Source organism: Athene noctua, chromosome 2 (genome assembly GCF_965140245.1).
Source record: "Athene noctua chromosome 2, bAthNoc1.hap1.1, whole genome shotgun sequence".
Lineage (NCBI taxonomy): Eukaryota > Metazoa > Chordata > Aves > Strigiformes > Strigidae > Athene > Athene noctua.
This window is the reverse complement of record NC_134038.1, coordinates 118,231,605-118,254,720: the sequence shown is the minus strand read 5'-3', so window position 1 is coordinate 118,254,720 and position 23,116 is coordinate 118,231,605. Positions and strand designations below refer to the sequence as shown.

Genomic DNA, 23,116 nt, shown 5'->3' with positions numbered 1-23,116 from the left:
AGCAATAGGATGAGAGAAAATGGACACAAACTGGAGCATGGAAAATTCTGACATAGGAAGCTTTTTCTTTTCTTTTTTTTTTTTTTTTAGATAGCAGGCAGCTTGTCAAATACTGGAACAGGCATCCAAGGAGCTGGATGGAGTATCCATCCTCAGAGATATTCAGGATACAACTGCAGCCCTGAGCAACCCGACCTGATCAAAACTGCTCTGAGCAGGGGGTTGGACTGGATGAGCTCTGGAGGTCACTTCCTCTGGGGTGAAGGAATTTTTAGAGAAGTTTTTTGTACTAATACATATAGACAGAAAAAAACAGGCAGACATAAAAATTCTGCCACAGCTAAATACAATAATGCATCTGCATTTCATTTTGCACGTGTGTGTGATCTACTGAATGTAGACACACGCTCACGTATGACATGCTACATAAATGATGGAGGCCTCTGAGTCTGAGAAGTAGTGTTAAAAAACACAAGCATGAGCTCCAGTAAAGTAGTATTATTCCTGACACTGAATGCTGTCTTGGTTTTACCTATTGTCCTGTTGAATTCTGACATCTTCAGCTACAGCGATTTTAGCTACATCAGAATAGTGCAGCTAATGAAAGCTGATGAAATTCAGTCTGCATGAACTGTTCAATGTGGCTTAAGAGGACAAACAACAACTTAGCTCTGACCATCCAAGCAAGACATAGTGGACATTTTCTGAAATTCTAATTAGACTGGACTGAGGAAAATGTCTACAAGAAAAGAAAAATGTGGCCATGCCCTAAATCACAGTGCGTGCACAGAACAGACGTCAACTTCATTTACCAAGTGTGACACACTTCTCATGAGTGAGAAATGAGCAAAGGAAAATGAGATTGTGACTGTTTTCCAGCCACCCACTGAAAAAAAATCAGAATACAGTCCACAGCACTTGGACTGCTTCAACCCACTACGTTCTGCTGATGCTGAGTAACCAGTCATTGGTTGTTTTAACATGGTACCTGAATGGAAAGCTTCCTGGATACTACTCTACAGGGAGACTTTCAAGAAGAAACAGGTTATGAATCTCACCTTAAAATAGGAACACAAATGCATTTTGGGACTAGAAATTACCAGAGTATGATAATGTAGACAAAACTTATATGAACAGCCCTACTAAAGTGAAAGGAGCAATTTCTTTTAATTGTACATTCTTTCACAAAATGCCTTTGCATAAATTCCCATAATTGCTTTTCTTCATGATCCCCCAAAGATTTAGATACAAAAACATTACTTACAGCACTGTTTTAATTCCAAGTTAGTTTTAGATAGAACTATAAAGGCCTAAATTAGTGTCTGTGCAGTCTTACTGACTGTACCAACTCTCTTAATTTCCCTCTAACATCTCCAGTATTTTTGCCTCACTTGCCATATATAAAATCCTCAAGTTTTAATGTCTATTTGAAAATTTATACTTTATCAGAGACTGAAAAAAACCAGTAGTAAAAGCAAATGCATGGAAAATTGCTTCCACAGAAAAGAAGCCTCTGTTTTAAGTACAGTTTTAAAAAAGTTGGATCAATTAGCAATCTGTGAATGTTAGAAACATCTTAACAATGTCTCAAAGATGAAAGAGCATTTCACAGAATGAGGAAAGGGGGAAAAATTAAATTATGTCTGCAGTCATAATGAATCAAAGCCCAGAAGGTGGTCTCCGAATCAGCAGGTTTTGATGAAATATTAAGGAAAATGATTATTGATGAAAAATGAATAAGCTCTTTTTGATTTTAGCAACCTCTAAATCACACTTTGCTAATTAAAATAGCTTCAATGCATCCCTCCTTTCCTTGATGGGCATTTAGCAATCCTTAGAAATGGGTAGGTTAATTTGACAACATTTTAGCAAATATGCGTAGAGTTTATCTTAAGCAAGCAGACAGGACAGTTTAAGATGATGTACAAAATAACACATAGCTAAACCTTCTCTTTCTTTCTCCTTTTTCTCTTTCTATTTACACTGCATCTACTAACACAATTACAAAGTAATGCCAGGCAGCTTCTGCTTGTTTCCCCTGCAGCATATAATACCCAGTAATATATGCTACAACTATTAATGAGCCATAAACTATGTCTCAGGAAATAAAGACCAATGCTACTATTTTCTGTCTCTTGTTTGCCAGGTCAGAGCGCTTTTAGGACAATTACTCCTACTACCTAGGAGGCCTGTTACTGCTGATACTGCGGTCTTCTGCAAATAAATTTCCTTCCCAAAGATAAGTGGAAATGAGAAGTCTGAGGCACATTAGTTTTCATATCTCTTGAAGTCATAAGATTCTAATTGTTTTTAAAAATGTTCGTAGTAGAAATTCTGCATTCTCTTTTCATCCCAGTTTGTACTGTGCTTCCTTTTAAAGGGAAACCTAGGAAGGAGGAAGGCTGTAATTGAGCCTGAATTGTTGCACACAGAAGACATATCATTACAGAAGGAGATGCAACTCAAGTGTGCCATGCATTATTGTTACAAAACTATACACAAAAATCAAAATGAAGCAAAATATGCTTCTTTGCTTTTTCTTTCATAAATTTAAGTCTTATACATTATATGACCATCTACACTTCAGGCAGATGAAATTACCTATCCATTACAAGTATGTGATCTATTTACTGTAATAACATTTCATATATCCATCATGTAAGAAAGACTTTTATGAATGCATCAGATTGAAAAGCTATTTAAATGTCACTAGTATTTTAAGGAATGAAAAAAAATTTGAGGCAAGTAAATAAGTCTGACATTAGAACAACATTTTTCAGAAAGACATAATCATATAAAATAGGTCATGCAAGAAACTTTTAATGTCTCATATCATAGTGTTTGACCCTCAAGTTACAAGATTTCAAATACTTTATAAACCAATTCTTTAACAATATGCTATGAAGTATAAGGCTGCACTAATACACAGTTTTCTGAGTGATGAGTGGAAAAGCATTGGTTTTCAACTTTTCAGTGAAGAACAAACTGAAATGAGATCTTTCACATTTTCTCAGTTTCCAGGGTTGCCAATGTGCTCTGTTTCATAAGCAGTCATTCAATGAGTTTACAAGACGTTAAAAGGAATTAAACACACCCCTCCCAACGTATATGTAGTGATGTTATTTTCCTTCCTAAAACTTACTGCAGAGGATTCCTCCCCACAATTAGACACCACCATTTCTGTCAGTGACAAACTACTTCGACTGTAAGCAGGATGCTTTTTAAGTCACATAAACAAACAGCACTGGCCATGAGGATAAACAATGTAGTTAAATACAGTTTGTTTCACCTGTGAAAGAAATACCATCCGTAAAAAAAAAAAAAAAACAAAAAAAAAAAAAAACGGAACAAAAACCCCTCCAACATTAGAAAAACATTAAAAAATATTTTATTTTATTTTCCATCCATTAGCCTACATTAATTTAAAGATCTAATTTCAAATTGTATATTCAGTTTTAGCAAGCGGAGAGACAGGATTCAGTCAACACAAAGCAATTCCTCCAAGCTCTGCCTGTGCACCCCTCTCCTATAATCTGCCAACTCTAAAATGCAAAACATCAGCTCTTTAAGTGCTTGGAGAGGAGAAGTCTGAATCCTTCACCAAAGAGGAACAGATGGGTTGACTGGAGGGACATAAAAGCTAGAAGAATCATAAATTTGTATTCTATTTAGAAAGGGCCACATTCAATAGCAACAACAAATTAAACTGATTAAATTATGGCGTTCAAGTGTTGTATAACATTGGTTCACAATCCAAATTTTGGTTAGCAGGACTAGCAAAGAACAGATTTTAACAGTTTACACTGGTAGGATCAAAGCTCTTAATTTAATGAATGAGAGAGCCTTTTCCTTTTTAGCTTTGTGTACTTAAATATTCCACATAATTTTTTCAGGATGAAGAACTTCCAATTGTATTGATGGCATTAGTGGGAAATAAAGATGTGCATGTTACACACAGAGCTGATTTTTTGGACTGCAATCTCAAGCCATACAATAGCCATTTGATGCCTGAGACATTGACTTTTCTAGTTATTACGTCACGTTTTGTTTCATATTAGGATATATATATATATTTTTAAATTAAATGCCACCTTCTACTATCTGAAAAAAGATTGTCCTTTTTGTTTCTCCAAGCATCAAAATGCCCAACTGATATATATCTGTGTGCAATTTGCACTAATATGCCAATGAAATATACATAATTCAGTTACAATGTATTTAAAATCCTAATATATGTTATACCCTTAAATGGATGAAAAGTGACAAATTTTGACCTATCCTTTACAAATATAGTCTCTCATCATAACCAGTAGCTACACTTAAAAGAACTGAAAATCACAAACCTAAACAGATACTCCTAATTTCCAGCAAAGGGAGCTCGTTAGCAGTCTTTCAGAAAAGGGGCACTAAGGGCATATTCGATGGGCCCCACTTCACCCCCTCCTTTTGTAACCCAGAGGGGGAAGTTCATCTCTCTCTTATCTCTCTGTGCATTTTCCCACTGCAACCATTTGTAGAGGTACTAACTTGAGCTGCTTTTGTAAAAACAAACAAATAGCTGTCACACTTCAGATTACACAGCATGCCGACTGGAGGAGAGAGGAAGCAAAACCACCAGGGTTTAAGTGAGGCTGAGGCGGTGGTAAATGGAAAAAGACGTGGTTCTCACAACAGTATCAGTGCTTGGTATCTATTCAGAAAGAAATCAGGACTTTCAAGTAATTAAAATGGGAGACCTGAATAGAGTTCACTGTAAGTCTGCCATTTATTCCACCAAAGTGGTAACCCAAACAGGGGAGTGCAATTGCATACTTTCACAATAGGGAGCCTACATAAATCCTCATGAATTTATATTAAAACTTGTCTTATATTCTATCAAGATGGAAGAACAAAAGAAAACAACCAACCTAAGATAATAAAATGCCACTGCTAATAGTGTCTATTGGGTTCTAAATATATGGGTCTATGAGAGACCAAGCTAATTTTTAGGCAGTCCTGGGGGCAAGGATTACTGGCTTATAGGATGAAGGATAGAGGAACAAAAAACCCCAATGTGTTAGCGCTCAAGTGAAATTAAACCCCATGAAGAGTCTCACAGAGGCTCTAACTAATCCTTCTCTGGGTTATCACAGACAGAGGAGAAAAAATACCACAATGACTTCCAAGTATTATTTACAGTTTTACATGTTAGAGAACTTCAAATAATTCATTAACCCACTGCTCTCCAGTGAGTTGTCTTGGAAAGACTGTTTGATTATCCCATAATGACATATGTGACATTTTTTAGGCCAGGAAAGTCTTTGCAGAAGCCAAATTCTCACAGGAATGAAGCTTCCTTATGCCACAAAAGGGTGACACTAACTGGAAGATAAGGATTTAAAACTATTACTATAAATTTCTGAAACATTACTGATTATTTAGGGAGCTTGGAAAAGAAAGGGATCCCTGCTCTGAAATGCTTGCAACCTATTGGAGTATTTACAGCCTATTTACCCACACAAATGGTACCTTCCCCTGGTGACACATCATCTGTAGGGCTCTGATGGCAGAAGGTGATAAACAACAAAGAACAGGGATCCAGGCACAGGAAAATGCTTCCACATCAGTGAAGAGAAGTAAACAGAGGTAGGACGAAAAAGCTTACTCATAATCTTATTCAGTCTAGGTTGTTTAGCCTTCTGCACAGCTCAGCAGATTTTAAATGTCATTGGTTAGATGGTTTACAGTGCCGTGGCCTTTCCCTTCATGAAAGCACTCTTCAAGTCAACTTCCAGAACCGTCAAAAAAATCTCTTCATTTAAGAAACAAGAAATACCCTAGCATTTACAGGATGCATCACCCTGAGTAATAACTTCTATCTCCATCTCTGGTGGGCTTGGCAGTAAGCTCAGATCCCTATGCATAAATGATCCCACAAACTTAAGAACATTCCTGTGACTGACACTACTAATAAAGAAGTTTAATATAGCTGAACAAGCACCTTGTTTTTTTAACAAATATTTATCCAGGCATGGCAATAAAGTATTTCATAGTTTTTATGACCCATTCTGCTATTGCAAACTAGAAGGACAGGGTATGTTTATTTCTATTTCTACGTATTCCTATATTATATTATTTTAGAGTGTTTCTTTCCAGCTTCCGGGATTCATTGCTCTCATGCCAATTTAAGCACAAAGATACTACTGAGTGAACAGAAGTTAACATCTTAATAAAATGTTCTCCTATTCTTTTTGGAAAAGCAGCAAGCAAAGTATGTGGCCTGACCTTAAAAACAGCATCTTGCCTCTTCACACTGAACAGATGACAGTTAATGCAAGTGGGGTTATTTTCAGTTCCCAGATATTCCTTTGACATAACTTGATTCCACTTCTGATCGAAAAGAAACCAGTTCATAAAGGTCTCCCTTCTAAAATGAACATTTTTTCTTTCTAATGGCAAAATTCATGCAAAAAGCATATGATTATGGTATTTATGTTTCCATTAAAATGTCCTCAGTAAGCTGGAGGAGTCTAGTCTACTATTTTCAAGCTATTTAGATTTACAGCAGCACAGTGCCTATTTTGTTTCAATTATATTTCAGGACAATGCACTCTTGGTGGGAAACGATTACAGAGTGACAGCCAGTAAATGTCCATTAGGAGTTGTCTTTCTACATACTGCTCAGCTATGGATGTCAGGTGATCGCTATAAAAACCCATTGTATAGCATCATTGTCATCTACATGAAAAACACTATCGATCAGTCATGCAGCTTCTCTCCCGTGTGATGCAAAACATACTAGAGACATTTTTCAGCTAAGCTAAAAGCTTTATCCACAAGAACACTGTTCTCAAGACACTTCTTTCCTGAACTGTAAAATAAACATAGATTATACATTCTGCTTCGATTTTGCTCTGTTAATGCCTAACATAAGAAGTGAAAAACTTCTTAGCAGCCCATCTCTGTAAGCTCTCAATTCATAGGATGGAGGTAACATTGCAAGGGCAGCTGATGTATATGGAGCCATCACCAATCCCCAATTGATCCCCAATCATTCCCAACATATTTATTTATCTATTGCTAGAGATCATTTCTTCCAAGCAATAAACTCCTCCTCTGTTAAGAAAGAGAAAGATGCATTAATTCTTTAGGATCAAGAACAGAAAACTTTTCAGTGCTACTGGAGAGACTTGCTATGACCAGTGTAACTGGAATTTAAAGTGTTGCAAGATTCACAGGAGCTACTTGTATGCATGGATTACGTAAAAAGTCCAAAAAAAAGAACATCCCATACTTCAACTACATATTTAACAGATAATAACTATCACTGAGAAACCAAACCAAACCAACAAACGAAACTTCTCCCCCCACAAACCCCACCAATATGCATCAATGATTTAACTCTAGTGCAACATAAATCTGCATTAAAGCAATTCTAAACCATCTTCAAATCCTGTAAGGATATTTTTGAGTAAAATTTAATATTTATAAGTGTTTTTTTAATACCCATCGTTGGTAAGTTGGGTAAAGCAATGACACTTACATACATACAGTTGTGCAAGTCTCCAATGAGTAAGTTAACATCTCTTTTTCCTTTGCTGAACTTTAGCATTATACAATTCACTTTCTAATTTAGAGAAATGGATGGACAAAGTATTTAAGGAATAACCATGTTCTTCTTACTGTCTGTCTACCATTGCAGTACTCGGGATACATGCAAATATAAAATACATCCAAGAAAGAGAATGAAGAAACAGGCCTGTTTTTAACAATGGTTTCAAGTCAGGTTATAAAATAACTGGGGGGACCTCTGCCTGACAACTTGACAGTACTGTCATTCATTGGAGCACTATAATAGTTGTCTTCATAATATCCTTAAATTTGCAAAAAATAAAATTCTCTATTATTCTGATGAGCAGCTTAAATACTTCTCCTCCACTTTGTTATCATTCATATGCCATGACAGAGTTAACTTACATCAGTTGGTGGCACGTGTTGATGAAAATAAGAGAGAAGTTGAAGGAATATTAAAGAAAAACAAACCCTGACAAGGCCTCACACACAGGCGCAGTAATTCTCTTGCAAGTTAAGGAAAAATTTGTCATAAGAGTTCAGCAATGGTATGCAAACCATTATGGGACATTTTGTTATAGGCTTCTTTGTAAGAGACTTTTAAATAATCTTTTGGACGTAATTAAATGTCAAATTTTGTTTGGCACTAATCACCAAACTGTAATAGGAATAACATTTCCCATATAAACAATGCTGCTTTTAATATGAATGTGCTAAAGATTTGAGACAGCCTGACTGCTACCAGCTCCTGGCAGTTCAGCGCAAGGGTAATGTGCTGCAAGTGATTTCCCTTCCCATCCACAAAGCCTGGAAGTGACTGTTTCTATTTAGGTAACCTCTGAAACATCGAAAGGAAAGAAAGGATGGCAGGGCAAAGGGGTAAAACACATTGAAAATAATGCTCACTGAAGGTGAACACTAATGTAAACCATATTTTAAGGGCGGAGAACTGCAACCAACCGTTTCTCCTCAAATTTCTTGTAGTATTGTCAGGATAAAGCAGATTGCAGAGAAGACTGTTCCCTGGAGAAGAGCCTCGTGAAGAGGCACTTGGATGCTTGGTGTGGAAAGGGGCTGCATGGAAGATGTTAAGTGAAGGGGGAAGGTCTCATTGCTGGAGAGGGACAGCAAGAACCAGGTTGCAATGCACATGGGCTGAGGACTCAGGTATCCTACAGATGAGAAACAACATGGTTAACAAGCACCTCCGGCCCACACAGCCACAACTATTTCTTAAAATGATGCTTAGATGATAGTTTTTTAATACATCTAAGATAAAGCCTGTAAAACACAGAGCAGCCTTGGGAAGATAGCTCAGCCACAGGCCAGGCTCTTCTGCTGAACATTACATGGGGTCAAGCTCCCAGGCATCCTTCACACAACCCGAGGAAGACTGAAAGCTGCTCCCTCACAGCTGCTGTATCTCTTCCATGACCAAAGTAGGTAACATGCTGTCTCAGTGGTGGGCCCAAGGTATAGACACAAAAACTGGGAGAGTTAAATTTGAGCCTGAGATTGCACAAGTCACTGAAACATTCCTGAAAAGGTCTCCCAGAACCAGCTGGGATTAACCAGCTCTACGGTTTAGCTGTTAATAAAGGTGTGAAAAGAGAGAAAAGAAAACCCCAAACACTATACACCTTCATGCCTCGGACCCTTGAACAGGTACTGCAGACCACATTTATAGAAAATAATATTCTTCCATCTGAATTGCCTATTTCTTTCCAGGTGTTTCTTGCTGAATATGTCCCCCTTTCATCACGGGATTGGGGATGGCTTTTCTTGCCACAGTACTAGTCCCCGACTTGCATTTTCTCCCTCTGCTCCAGCCCATTGTGTGCGCTGGGTCTTTCTTTTTGTCACAGCATGACCCAGCTGTGAGAGACGGGGCCCAACGTGCTCCAGGAGCAGCCTAAATGTGCAAAACTACCACACAGCTCTTCAGTCCTACCCTTATGATTAACATCAAATTCCTCTGGTACTCTGTTATCTTCAGTTTTTACTCACTCTCTCCCAGCTCTTTTATCAGCAATCACACAGAGTTAGCTAGGTCATGCAGGTCTTACATTTAGCCGTGCCAGGTTTTCATCAAAGAACTTTTTTTTTTGTTGATGTGACACTGATGCCATTCAACTCCAGCATGAAACACCGCCTTTAGTCTAACAAAAACAGCCGTAAGAGTCACCATGTGGCAGCCATATCCAACCAGGCTATCTTGATTTCCAAAGGCACAAAAGTGCTGAAATGTCAGGCACTCGGGCATACCAGCACCAGTTAATGTAAGGCTAAGGAATACAAAATTTCAAGGGCACAGATGAAGCTGTTGTCTTTTCAAATTATTTTGCGTCCTTCACTGCAATAATGTACATATCCACAATATATACATTATGTTTATTTAATATGAAAAGTAGACCTTTTACACAGTGCAGTACAAGAGAGCAGTGCAATTGAGAAAATAAAAAGACAGTTGCACTACTGAATTTTAGTAAAAATGTATGCATTTGACAATGCATCTGAAATTTTCTTATTTGTCATGTTAGAGGATATATTTTTACAAATATTACGTAAAGGACCTTTTAAAACTAGATCTAGTGGAGGGTTAAATACACCAATCTCAGTTCTCGATTAAAAACAGTTTTAGACAATTAGCTAAACTCTGCACAACAACTACTTTCCTTAACAGCAAATACAAATGACTGTTACCACCTAGAACATAATATGCCAGATGAATGCTGGTCCTCATGTAGAGCTATATAGATCTCAAACAGTGCAATCAAAGACACGGCTTTGTTGATCTAATCGAACGTCCAGTATTTTTCTTCTGGAAAGAATGGTGTAGAAAACAAAACAAGTGGTTTTACTAAGAGCTAGATTAATAACCTCTGAATGAGTTAACAATATCTCCTGCACTGGGATTTTAGTGTTAGTTTTGTAAAGCTGAGAAAATTAATAACTACAAGAGTATAGATGTAAGCCAAGAAAACAGATGTATTTTCATTGTTAAAAGTACAAAAAAAAGATGTGAATTTTGCTTTTGGTTATTTCTACTTTATGTTAGTTTACGTGCCTGTTTTAGCTTCAGGTTTTCAAATGAACTCAAAACTCCAGCAACAGAAACTGGATTTTTGCCCAATTTCAGCATAAAACCAAGCATGACACAGTTCAGATAATGTAACCAGAGGAAGAGTACAAAATCACAAGCTACAGCCTGAGAACAGAAAGTAACTCATGAGTCAAGCTTGTAGTTTACTCAAGCTTGGTCTATATATAATCAAAAAGCTCAACTTGTTAGACTGAAGTTCAGGACTACAGTAGGACTGTAATCCAGGTGAGCTTTAACCCACTTTTGCTTTAAAAAGAACTTTCCAGAGATTTTGCAAGTGCTGTGAATAGGTTGGAAATGTATTCCACAACCATATCAGTTAGAGCTCTGATAATAAACCAGATGACATTACAAGTTTTAATTTAATTTGAATAATATCAAACAGTAACTCCAAAATTCCAAACTATCTGAAGAATTATAAGAAAAGCAGTTGTTCTGCAGAAAATAAGTTTCATGCCCCATTCTGTTACAGTTTGATTGGTATGAGCCCAATGCTTTTCTACATAAAGGCTTTTAAAAAGCCGTTAATAAAAATGCAGTTCTGACTTTCCAATTGATGTACAGTCATCTCCTATAATAAAAGCATTACAAGGGCGGATTTTGAAAAAGTGTATTGATTGATGCCCGGTGCCTACCTGTCTACAGGTGAAGACTTTGAATTCCGTGGTTTCTTCACTTGGGCATACAAGGCCTCCACGGTTTGCCCCTCCCTTGGGCTCTGTGGTCGGGTGTTCAGTGTTATCGTGCCGCTATTTGAAGAAGAGTCATAGGAAGCAATCCCAGCGTACATTGAGTCCGCATCACAGCCAAATGTCCGGTTAAAATCCTGTATCTCTGCATAGTCACGTTCACGAGCTTGTCTCTCTCGAAATTCTCGAGTTTTTGCTTGAATTCTGAAAAATTAAAAGAAGGCTGAAACTAATTTTTTTCCCCTCAATCATCTGAAAGCAGCAGTTAGCAGACACTTTAGGTAGCCTATCTTAATGAAAACCACTGAAGTGTTTCCAGTTTCAGTTTGTCATGGAGTCTCAGGTTTACCTTGGATATTGAAGCCTAGATTGAAGCAATGCTACAATCAACACTGATCTTTAAGGAAGAAGTCTGATTATCCACTCTTATAATGACTAGTTATAGCTGTTAGTAAAAAGAATTTACCTGTTGTTTCATGCATTTTAGGATGCCTGTGCTATTACTCGACCTGCCTGAGAATGGCCCGACACCATTCATATTGTATTGTACTCCATCAAAACCTAACATTTAATGGGTTTAATACCTGCATTTAGAGAAAAATTTTAATGTACTTTCTTGGCCCAATACTAAAAATGCCATATTTCTTTCAGAATTTAAAAACTTTGTGAGGATAGGACACACAGATATATATTTATGCATGCATAGATGCAGTAAACAGCAGAAGTAGATTCCTGTATGAATCATTTAAAATGTGCATGTTTTGTTTAAAATGTAAACAAACTGAATCTGGCATCTCTCAAAAGTAGGCAGCTTCTTCTCAAAAAGTGCCTTATGTTAAAGTTACAAATGAAAGGTGATGCTGTACTTGGATTTTGTATCTAGATGCACTTGTTTAGCTGTATGATAAAAAGTGACAGATAAAAACAGATGACATTTAGGAATCTGACAAACACAAACTGAGTACCAGTCATATTTTCAAAAGCACACCAAGCTATTACTAAAATTTGATCTGGGCTTCAAAGTTGCTTTGGCATTTTAGAAAATTTGATGTATCACACACACATGCACAGTGAACTGAGAAAATCACCCCCCAGCATTGTCTCCCCAGACCAATTTAATGCTCTGTCATCATTGCAAAATGAAGCACTCAGCTGGCTCCTCCCTTCCATTAGTAAAATGTGCTCCTTTTTCATCTAATACAGCCATGGCTACACAGTGTGAGAGCATCCATCCATTCAGACTACAGCTCTGTGCACCTCTGTTACGTGCCATTTCCAAAGACAGCTTGTTCACTTAACAAAACCAGCCTACTCAGAGCCTCTGTCTCTTTTGAACGTAAGCCTTGTCTTTTCTGAAAATGGAAAAGCCGTGAAGTTAGGTAACTGACATTTTTAAACTTATCCCCATTCAAGATTAGTCTTTGCAAATAGAAAAAGGGATACACAAAGGGTGGGATTCAGGCTGCAGATAAAGACATTTGGGTGCCTGCAGTAGGTGACGTCACACCAGCTATGTGTGCAGGCTCCCTTTTTACAGTCCAGGGAGTCATAAGTCAGCAGAATCCAGAGTTAACACAGCAGCCACACTTGTTGATGTGTCCAAGCATGAAAGAAGTCACTCTACAGACACTTTTGTTGCTGTTATTTAGGTCTTCCTTGAGAGCTTGGATACCCAGCCTTGATTCGGCTTCTCAAACATAATCACCTATGGCCACCTCACATCCCCACGTGATCCTGCTGGACCTCCACCGTGGGGACAAGGACTCCTGTAGGTCCTTGCCACATCTGCCAGCTCCGTTCTGACATCTCAGAGACGGTGATAAGTCAAATGACACTAGGCGTCTGTTCAAGTATGTGAACCCAGCCATGAGCTGGTACATGAATATCTAAATTTAAGTGTCTTCATAAGACTGAGTCCCAAGCAGATTGTCCTTTCTATGCTAACAAAGACTGCCGTAAGAAAAGAAGGGAATAGAATGATGGCATGGACAGGCAGACCTATTTTCCTTCCAAATGCTACAAGTATTGACCAACGATACTGATTTGGGATACAGCTGTTTGGCTGAACTCCCTTCAACTGCCAGTGTCACCTACATTGATGGTCCAGTGATTCATTTACATGCCCCAAGTTAAACCTCAGCGTAAGTCCTCTTTTTATGTCTACTACCACTGACTTGTGTGCCACAACTCTCATATTCAGTCACAGTAGAAAGAAAAACAACCATAACAAAAAAACCCAAACAAGAAAACAGAAGAAATCTGTGAAAGTTTAACTTAAACATAAATTTTTAATTCTGCAATTCTGCAAATACAAAATTATTTTCTTCACTGGTTACTTTACTTTTAATAGGGAAAAATGGAACTGAAAACTGTAACACTATTCAGCTGACAGCATGTTCCTCCGCAATTTCAGAAACATCAGACTGGAATTGTTTTTCATTTACTTTACGGTGAAGAAGGACTCAGGTTTAAATCTAAGACCCATTTCAACTTTAAACTGCATTTCTGCATGCCTTCTTTTAAAAATAAAAATATATTGCCCTATACTCCAAAGCTGTAATTCAGAAATGTTACAATGTTAATCATCTGGGAGGGTTTATGCAGAAGAAAAAACAGGCCTCAAAATGACCTCCAGTTGTTGATTCCTCTCTCTACAGGTTTCACTTCCAATTTGTAGTCCTGTATTAATTACCCTGTGGAGGAATGCATTTGTCTACTGATATTTGTCCCCTGAATGGGAGAAGCAGAGGAAATCAGAAATTTCCTATACATCTGTATATCTAATTTTAATTTAAATAGACAATGTATCATCATGTATTGGAACTCTGGCTGACACCAATATGAGCAAAAAAATTCCAAAATTGCAGTGTATGAAATCTGACAGTATAGCAATAATGTGGCATAGAGTAATTCAGTCAGAAGAAAACATTGTTATCTGAAGTGCTTATAAAACAGAATTACCTGGTGGTAACTGGTGATATTAGCCTCAATGTTATACTGACTGCTATGAGAGGTGCCAGAGAACTTATCTAACTTTGACCATGAATATCACATCACTCTCCACAAATGCAGACATGAGTGTCCCCCCTCATTTCATGTTAACCAACTTTTCTCATGTATCTGCTTATCAGCTATTCAATATGTTTGGACGCAGCAGCATTTGCAGCAAGAACATAACAATTTTCCCAGGCATGGTTCAATGAGAGATACTTATTCCTGTACAAGTGGGAGAGAACTGATTGTTGGAGTGTTACGCAAGTTGGAGTGCTATGTTCATATTCACCAGGAAAACTTTTAGAATATCGCTAATATGTATTAATACACACATGTAGTATTAAAAAAGAGTATAAACACATTATAAACCTTCCTGTTAATTATAACCAGAGTACCCAGTAACCATTTGCAGTAACACTTAACAAAGGATAGCCCTAAAATGAAACTTATAAGACGTCCAACTATAGTGACACCCAAAATGTTTATTTCTCTCTCTTAATTAATTTTGTGTGCTTTAAATCACTGTGCAAGTCCTATCACTTTCACATGATAAAAGTATAGGTATTCTGATTACGTAACATATTTTTGCGTATAGCTTAAAATACAGTTTTGTTTCTGCCTTCTCCAGGACATACTGCATTTAAACGTTTTGTCTCCAAATTTAAAGGAACCAAAAGACCAGGGAAAAATATGTAGAAATATTCTTGAAAAGAGTAACAACTATCAGCTGAGTATTGCACTTTTGCTATTATAACAGTTTTTAACTCTGAATGTGTTTTTATATAAGAACCTGAACTTAATGTGACATTTTTTACGTTGACCCCCTTCCTTGTGCGTGTGTGTGTATATGCATGATATGGCCTAAATAATTTGTTAGCATATACCACACTAAGTATATATACGGGAAATGCCAGTGCAGACTATTGTGGGAAGGACTAAAATGATTATGTAAACACACTGTGCAGCACAGATGAGGACCTGGAATCTGGTCTGTCCTTCAGCCCTAATCAGCATAGCTCCCACTATTGAAATCCAGTATCTGAAAAAGTGTTTGACCACAGTGCTTTGGTTTCACAATGTGGATATGTATATTAAGCTGTCTTCACCGAATTATATTCCTTCAGGACATGGCACAATAAAAATGCATATGTCTGAAATTTCAGATCAGCTAATTTTGAGTATTTATGGCCTTCCTGTCGATTTTGTGTGGGTTTAACAATAAAAATAATTCTTAGCATTCAGATAACTCTTTTAATCTTCAAAGAATTTTGCAAAAATTGCTAATCAGTTTTGCAGTGTTTAAATTAAACTGAACTTTAAAAAATATAAAAGCTATCCCCAAGAAGTTTCTAAACCCTTCTTGCTGAAGTGTTAATACTATAAATGTCAACAATGTACTTTCACGCTTCTGAGACTCAAATTATAATGTTCAGTAAAGTATAAACTATCCTCATGCATTTGTGTGCCATTCAATTCAAAAGTTAATGATAACTGCTACAAATGACAATATTGTTAGCTGCAGAACTTTCTATAATTGTTAGAAGAGCTTTTCATCGCAAGCTAATCCAGTAATGATAGACATACCCATTGTATAGCAATTCCTATGCACGTGAAAAAGTGGTCACAAAAGGGAAAAGCTTATGTGCTGCTGTCCCCAGCAAACAGCAGTCACCTCGTTCCCTTCTTCAAAACTCTGTGGGCGAGATTCAGCTTTCAAATGAAGGCAATCACTGATTTAGACACTTAAATTTAGGTGTCGACATATGTTTTAGACTCCCAGAAGAGATGGTCAAGATTCAGTCACATCAGGCAGCTGTGCACAGGGTCTAGACAGCAGTTGAGTTGAACATCTGTAACATGAACATTTTAAGGCGAAGCCAAACCCTTCTCCAGGCTCTATCAACTATGTTTAGTGCCCCTCCCTTGACCACAAAGGGCATTTAGTCATGTAGCTCATATGTGGATACTAAATAATCCATATTAGTCTGAGACCCCAATCCCACCCTGAGCCAAATGTTTACAGCAGTTCTGTCTGGACTAAACTTTAACTTTTTCCAGGAACAGAAAACTCAAATCTGTGCTGCTAGCAGAGCTGTTCTGAGTTAATAAGTAAATAATAATAAGTGAATAAGTAAAGTTGGCAAAAGAAATTGACCCTAATTTCATGTAGTATTAGGAGTGAAATTATAAATAAATTCCCAATCCTTCGGGAGCTTCAGTCTCCTTTGTGGGATTTTTTCATATTAGTGATTCAGATCCTTGCAAAAAATCACCTACTTATCTTAACTGATGAACACAGCACGGGAAGGATATTCATGGCTAGTACATTACATTTGCCATTGCAATGGCAGCAAAGCCCTCCCCTAAGAGCAGAAACAAAGTTGGCTGCTGCTTCTGGTGTGCAATTGCTTGGTCAATTCAATTAATCCTCCTGCTGGCTGCCAGCATCCAGCTATTGCCCAAGTGATAATCCACAACCTCATCTTTTCTACCGAGACTCACTCATTTACAAAAATCAGTATTGAACACTTGCAGTTCCACATATGTGAGATGGCTGACAATGTTTATTAAGGATAAAAACAGCATTGTGTAAGGACAGAAGCTAAATGACAAGCCATTCACTGCTGCCAGTTCTCAGTTCTTCTGCCATCAGACTAGCATGCATTGGGGTGATGGATTGAAAACAGAGAAAAACGATGACACGTTTATAAAGCCAGTCAGCTTGTTTAAGTTAGTCAGATGGGATGAATGCGTTCAGTCCAATTTTTGCCACATATCATTTCTAATAAAGAGGTTAGGAGGTGTGTTGGCCAGTAGCCAAATCTTGTCAAATTTGCCCCCTCCTCCTTTGCTAGTGAAAAATAGCTTGCAGGCACAGAGCACCAGCAACTAAGCCAAGTCTTGCTGTTCCTCCTCCCCCTCTCTCCTCGACTGCCTTCAGGGCTTTAATGGCCCTTTTCCTAATTTTTGGCAATCAAGTCAATATGGGAGTTTGTCCTCTCCTGTATTTTTCTTTGACCTTTGTCTAGATCTAAGCAGAATTTTTCTGACAACTACTCTTCTAATGAGGGTACCTTGATTATAGGCATTACTGTGATTTCCTTCTGAACCAGCATATGACATTTAGCTTTTCTTACCATTATTAGAGCTAGTCAGTTATCACAGTTATAACCACCTCTCAGCAAAGCCATCTGCTTTCCTGGGGAAGTCATTCTAAAGGATCACTGTGGGCAATAGATATTCATGGGCAGCAACAGTGGTAGCTTGGAACAAGAAAGACATCTCCTCTTCCTCATTTGCCACCCCTCATTTAATTCAAAACTTCAGCTTCTTAAAAAAAAAAAGTCAGAAAATACTGCTACATAATTTTTAAATTGAAAGTCTGGAGACCAACCTTCTTCAAGTCATGAAAAGAAAAATATGTACGGTTCTGACTATTCTCCTGTGTACACACATGTGTGGCCAGCTGGCTGAAATACGACTGCCCTCTGATCTCGGACACATGAAGAACACATACAAAATGTGGTCAGTTTGCTACGGATAAGCACAAGCATACAGGGATAAAATCAGAAAGGCCAAGGCACAATGTGAAATAAAAGTAGCAGGGAGCTTTAAAGATAACTATAAATCATTGTGTAATTGCATTAGCAGTAAAAGGAAGAGCAAAGAAAAGGTTGCTCCCCTGCTCAGTAGTGAGGGAATAATATTGACAGATGATGCTGAGGAGACCTAAGGCTTAATGGTTTCTTTTCTTTGCATCCGTCTTCACTGAAATGGTTGATTGCAAGCAGGTGGCCAGCACAATTGATACTGCCACCAATAACAAAAAGATGTCCAATCTAACAGCAAAAGAAGTAGCTAGAAATGGGTTAAGCTAGTTGAGTTTCATCCAACACATAGCTCTCTGGGGACTAAGTCTCAGACCTTTTTCAGTAACCAGGAGAACTTGTTGAAGACAGCTAAAACATTGAAAAACTAGAAAAAGTCAAACATCCTTCACAGGAGGAGAATTACAGACTCATCAGCTTAACTTCAATCCCCTCTGAAACAAACTATTGGTAAGCACAGAGAAGATAATCGGATAAGCAGTAACCACCATAGATTTATCAAGAACAGAAGTGGTCAAGATAGTCAGATTTCCATCTATAACACAGTAAACAGCCTCGTGAACACAGCAGAAACAGTACATCCCAGGCTAAGAAAAATGGCTATGGGATGGATACGATAGCCTGAACCAGGCAGTTCCTACAGAGCATCTAGAGAGGAGCTCTCAGCAATTCACAGTCATGCTAGATGGGTGGATCAAGACATTTTCTACATGGAGCTCTCTCAGAATTTACTCAGGGTTTTCACTATTAATTAGGATGCTATTGAATCTGCAGAAAACCCAAATGAAGGAACTTTGAAGGAAAGGATTAATGTTTCAAATGTTCTTGAAAAATAGAGCAGACTTCAAAAATAGAATTAACTTCAATAACAACAACTGGAAGGTAATTTACATAGTTGGAATAATTAAGCATACCAATTAAAAGTAGGGGAAAAAAATCTGTGAGTTGCCTTTTCAGGAATGGATCTGGAAGTTCTACTGGATAACAGATACTCACAAGTCAACAATGTCAAGCTGTCATGGAAAAAGACAGAGTGAGGACATAACAGCAATCTCCAGATACATAAGGAGGAAAAGAATAGTTTTCCATCTCTAATGCAAGTAGTTGGTATTTAAACTGCAGCAAGAATAATTGAGACTAGATACTGCGGGAAGAGGAATTTTCTAATGAAAAGGTCGTGGAAAAGATTGCCATAGGAAGTTTTAGAGTCTGTATCATTGTAAACTGAAAAAAAAACCAGGATGAAACAAACATCTTGCAGGAATGGCATACCCAGGAGATCCTACCTTGGAAAAGTGACATGATCTCTCCTCTAGCTCTATAACACTGCAACTACATAGAAATTTTACATACATGTATTTCCTATGTACTGATTCTTCCACAACAGAGAAACATAACAGGGACTACATATTAAAAAAACCCCGAACATACCAAACCCAAACCTGCCCACCACCTCGAAATTAAAGAAATACATCCACACAATCAGTCTTAATTTTCTTTCTCCTTCAACAATCACAGCCTATCTGCCAATTAGAATATGTGATAGTACTTACTGTCTCTCTGAAGTTCCCCCCTCCTCAAATCCCACATGCAGAAGAGATGCATGAGAATTTCAAAAACCTTTAATGAGCTACAACACAGGAGGGCTGTAGTTAAAAAAAAAAAAAAAAAAAAAAGAGGGAGGAATAAAGGTGATAAGGTGATTACTGTAAGTGCCCTAATACATAAAGAATAGAAAAACATGCTCATTTTTATGAGTTATATTAAATAAGGCTATTAAAGAAGGCAGCAAAATACAAATGAAGATGAAAAATGAAAAAAATGCAGGAGAGAAAGTAAATATTATGCATATAAGCAGGTGAAATGCAAACATCAATTTGAAACCAAGCGACACTGATGAAACTAAAGGAGACATCAGAATAATTTCCTCTAACCTGGTGGAATCTCTCCTGTATTTCACCCCTACATTTCCTCATCCCCTGACCATCTTGATTCATCCTTTGTCTTTCCAAAGGGAAGATACATCCCCCCAGCACAGTATCTCAAACCTGCTTTCTTGGATCTCGGAGTAAACAAGTGAAAATCTTTGCTTATTTAAAAAAAAAAATCTCTAAATTACCACCTTACTTACATTTCAATGGAGCTTTTAGACTACTTTGCATTTAACAGTCTGCAGTATTTTGGGGTGGAGGGTATTTTTTTAAAGGATATGTTTCAACCAGAGGCAAATGTATCAGATACATAGGCAGTATAGATCCTCCCATCTCCAAAACAAACACTACCACGACTGAAATTTTCTTTCCTTATTTTCATGTCTGATCCAAGGGTCAGTGATGCCAGCAGTGGAGGATCACCCAGATGGACAACTGAGACTGTTATCCTGCTGGAACCATGTTGCATCAAAGATCATTGCTGTCTGTAAGCAAAATGGAATTTAGTTTTTCTTTTGCATTAGAAAGCAGGCCAGAAGAGCTCATATATCTATGACAACAGATCCCTGATCATTAGATTAATTTATCTCTAATCTCCTATTTAGCTCTTTTACTGGACTGAAGTAGAAAAGAAGAACATCATGACATACAGCTGTTGCTGCAACACGACTTGGGAGAGCTCCTGCTTCCATCCCTCCTCACTTGAAGACTACTGGTTTCCTCTCTCAGACAGGCTTTCTTGGATCATTTCTTCCCCTCGTTTTTTTCCTAACTGAAGAGCAATGCCAGAAAGCAGCACTGGTGGGTAACATCTGAATTCTGCAGTTAGATGTGTAAGGAGCAGCTGTTCCTGCACGTGCAAGAAACTAATGACACAAGCATACCATATATCAAATGTTACCATATATCATTCCATATATCAAATCAGTCATTCCCAGATACTGCAGGCAGTAACCAGAGGTCCAGCTACAATACTGTCATTGGTTGGTCGAGCTGAGCCTATCCAGCATCTACGTTCCTCTAGCTGAAGTGTAGTAACAAAAGTGGGTACAGAATTCTGCCACTAGCTTTATTTCAGGTCCATTATTCTGTGTTTCTAGAGTTCTATATATAAGTAGCCTAATTTTGAAGTTGGAAAATGAAACCATCTGAAGTGACAAAAAAAATACAATAAAAAACCTCACAACAAAGCAAGGGATTATGTGAATCTCATACACTGAAATTGAAAGAAAGGAAAAGAACAAAACCACAAACACCAATAGAGAATATAGCTTATAAGTCACTGTCTTTGCTCAGGACCGACAAATTTGCACCCATGACACCTCTTAGGATTCAGTTCTAAAATCTTGCTGGGTCATAGCACTAAGTGAGAGCATAAATCTACAGCATGGCCAGAAACAGAGTCAGGTTTCTTATAACCCATTAAAATGTTACAAAATAAAAGTTCCAGCTGTGGGGTGGAGGGGAGACATATCTGCCTGTCCTAAAAGCATTATTAGGTGTCTTTCTGGTTAGACAAATACTTGCTGCTCTGTCTAAGGATTAGAAAAAAGAGTGGGTTTAGTGTTTTATCTTACTGTTAAGACTCCTACAGTGCAGTCTGGAAAATGTGATGGGTTTTCAGTTCTGTTCAACTCAGCAACAATAAGTTCACTAAATTAGTAATTATGGTACAGATTTTTTAATTCTCAAATAAGTATTTGCTACAGCAACTCTACCACTAACAGTACAGTTTATGTGACACCAGAGGATATACTGCTGCCTTATCCTAAAGTTCTTGGCATTCTAAAGTGAAACACAACATATCAGTGCTCTTACTTAGAAATGAAATTTCTAAGAAAGTGCTGAACTCATATGATCTGCAAGACACCTTAAACAAATTTGTAACTCAAAATATTATAATGATCACGTAAATCATATTTTTAAATACATTGCAAAGGACTAGGCCAGACCTTGCCCAGTACAATGTCTTGAATTGCTGTAGAGGAGTAATAACAGAAAATATACTTTTAGTGTGATGTCTTAAAATCTCTATACTTACAATGCGTAGCCAGAGAATGTGAGGAGCTGTGTTTGAAAAACTACCTCAGCAACTATTATTCCACAAAATTTACATATCTCCTGAAGTCAGTATTTTTATGAAGTGGAACTGGTCTGAAATGTTTTTTACCTAAGTTCAATATTCTAATGCTTCATTTCTGTGTTCTCTTACAAAAATTGCTGCCATTGATTTGTTTTCACGTCCTGCACCCTCATCCATTATATAAAAAACCATTGCCAAAAACAATGCTACAAATCTCAGTGAAACCAGAATATCCCTTGACAAGCAGACTCCATCTCAAAATAAGTGAGAATGAGAAACACATTGGTCTGATTTTCTGATTCACAGAAGAATTTTCTTCCCCCTCTTTTACAGGCTGGGAAGGGGGTGGAAGTTTTATCAGAAAAGATTTTACACAAGTCACTTTAGAAAATATTTATATGCTGAATGTTTGCAGTAATAATGGATTTAGGGGTAATAGTTCTTATGAAAGCTGTTAAGAGCATCAAAATACAGCAGCAGCAAAACTAAAGCTGAACCTTTGTGTTATTTTGAAGGTGCAGGTAACAGGGTATGTAAGAGACAAAAATCCTTTCTTATCACAGTATGTTGTCTTTTTTCCTAAAAGATCAAACTGCTTGATGAAAATATTTTGCTTAAGGGGAAAAAAGTTGGGGTTTTCCAATAAAAATATTATGGTCTCTATGGGAAATCTGGAAAGGCACCAAGAGTGTCCTGCTGTTCAGCCCCCTACTCCATCTGATACTTTAACAGTTCCAGATGGCCTTTACTACAGGATGACCTCCCATCTATTCTTTTATTATGACCTCTGGGTCACAAATTATCTATAGGATACTGCTGTCATTCTGTAAGACAATGCTGTACTCTTTCATCTAAAGAATAAAGATGCTTAACATTAAAACTCATCTTTGTTAGGCTGACCTTCCAATGATGATCAAACCAGACAGTTATTCCAATCAATGTCATTGCTGGAGAAAATATATTTCATTTTTTGCAACATTGACATTAAGAAACTAAGGCATGATTTTAAATCAGATCACTTCTGCAATTCTACTTGGCGAGAGAGCATAGCATGTTATACTCATTTAAAATATAAAAAATATTGCTGCAATGGTTTTGATGAGTTACATTGTTTAGAAGGATGTGGTGGGTTTGTTTTTTCTAAGTTGTTGATGAGG

The 23,116-nt window shown here is 37.5% G+C and overlaps 1 protein-coding gene across 14 annotated transcripts in view; it reads right to left on the bottom strand.

The window, feature by feature from the left end:
• PARD3 (par-3 family cell polarity regulator) overlaps nt 1-23,116 on the bottom strand; it is a 444,458-nt gene that overhangs the window by 89,572 nt on the left and 331,770 nt on the right. For all 14 annotated transcript variants that reach the window (XR_012633185.1, XM_074899993.1, XM_074899998.1 and 11 more), the window contains one exon: nt 11,290-11,547. Coding sequence is in view for 13 of the 14 variants with exons in the window: in XM_074899993.1 (XP_074756094.1) it covers nt 11,290-11,547 (258 nt within the window). In the remaining variant the exon portion in view is untranslated. The remainder of the gene's footprint in view (nt 1-11,289; nt 11,548-23,116) is intronic.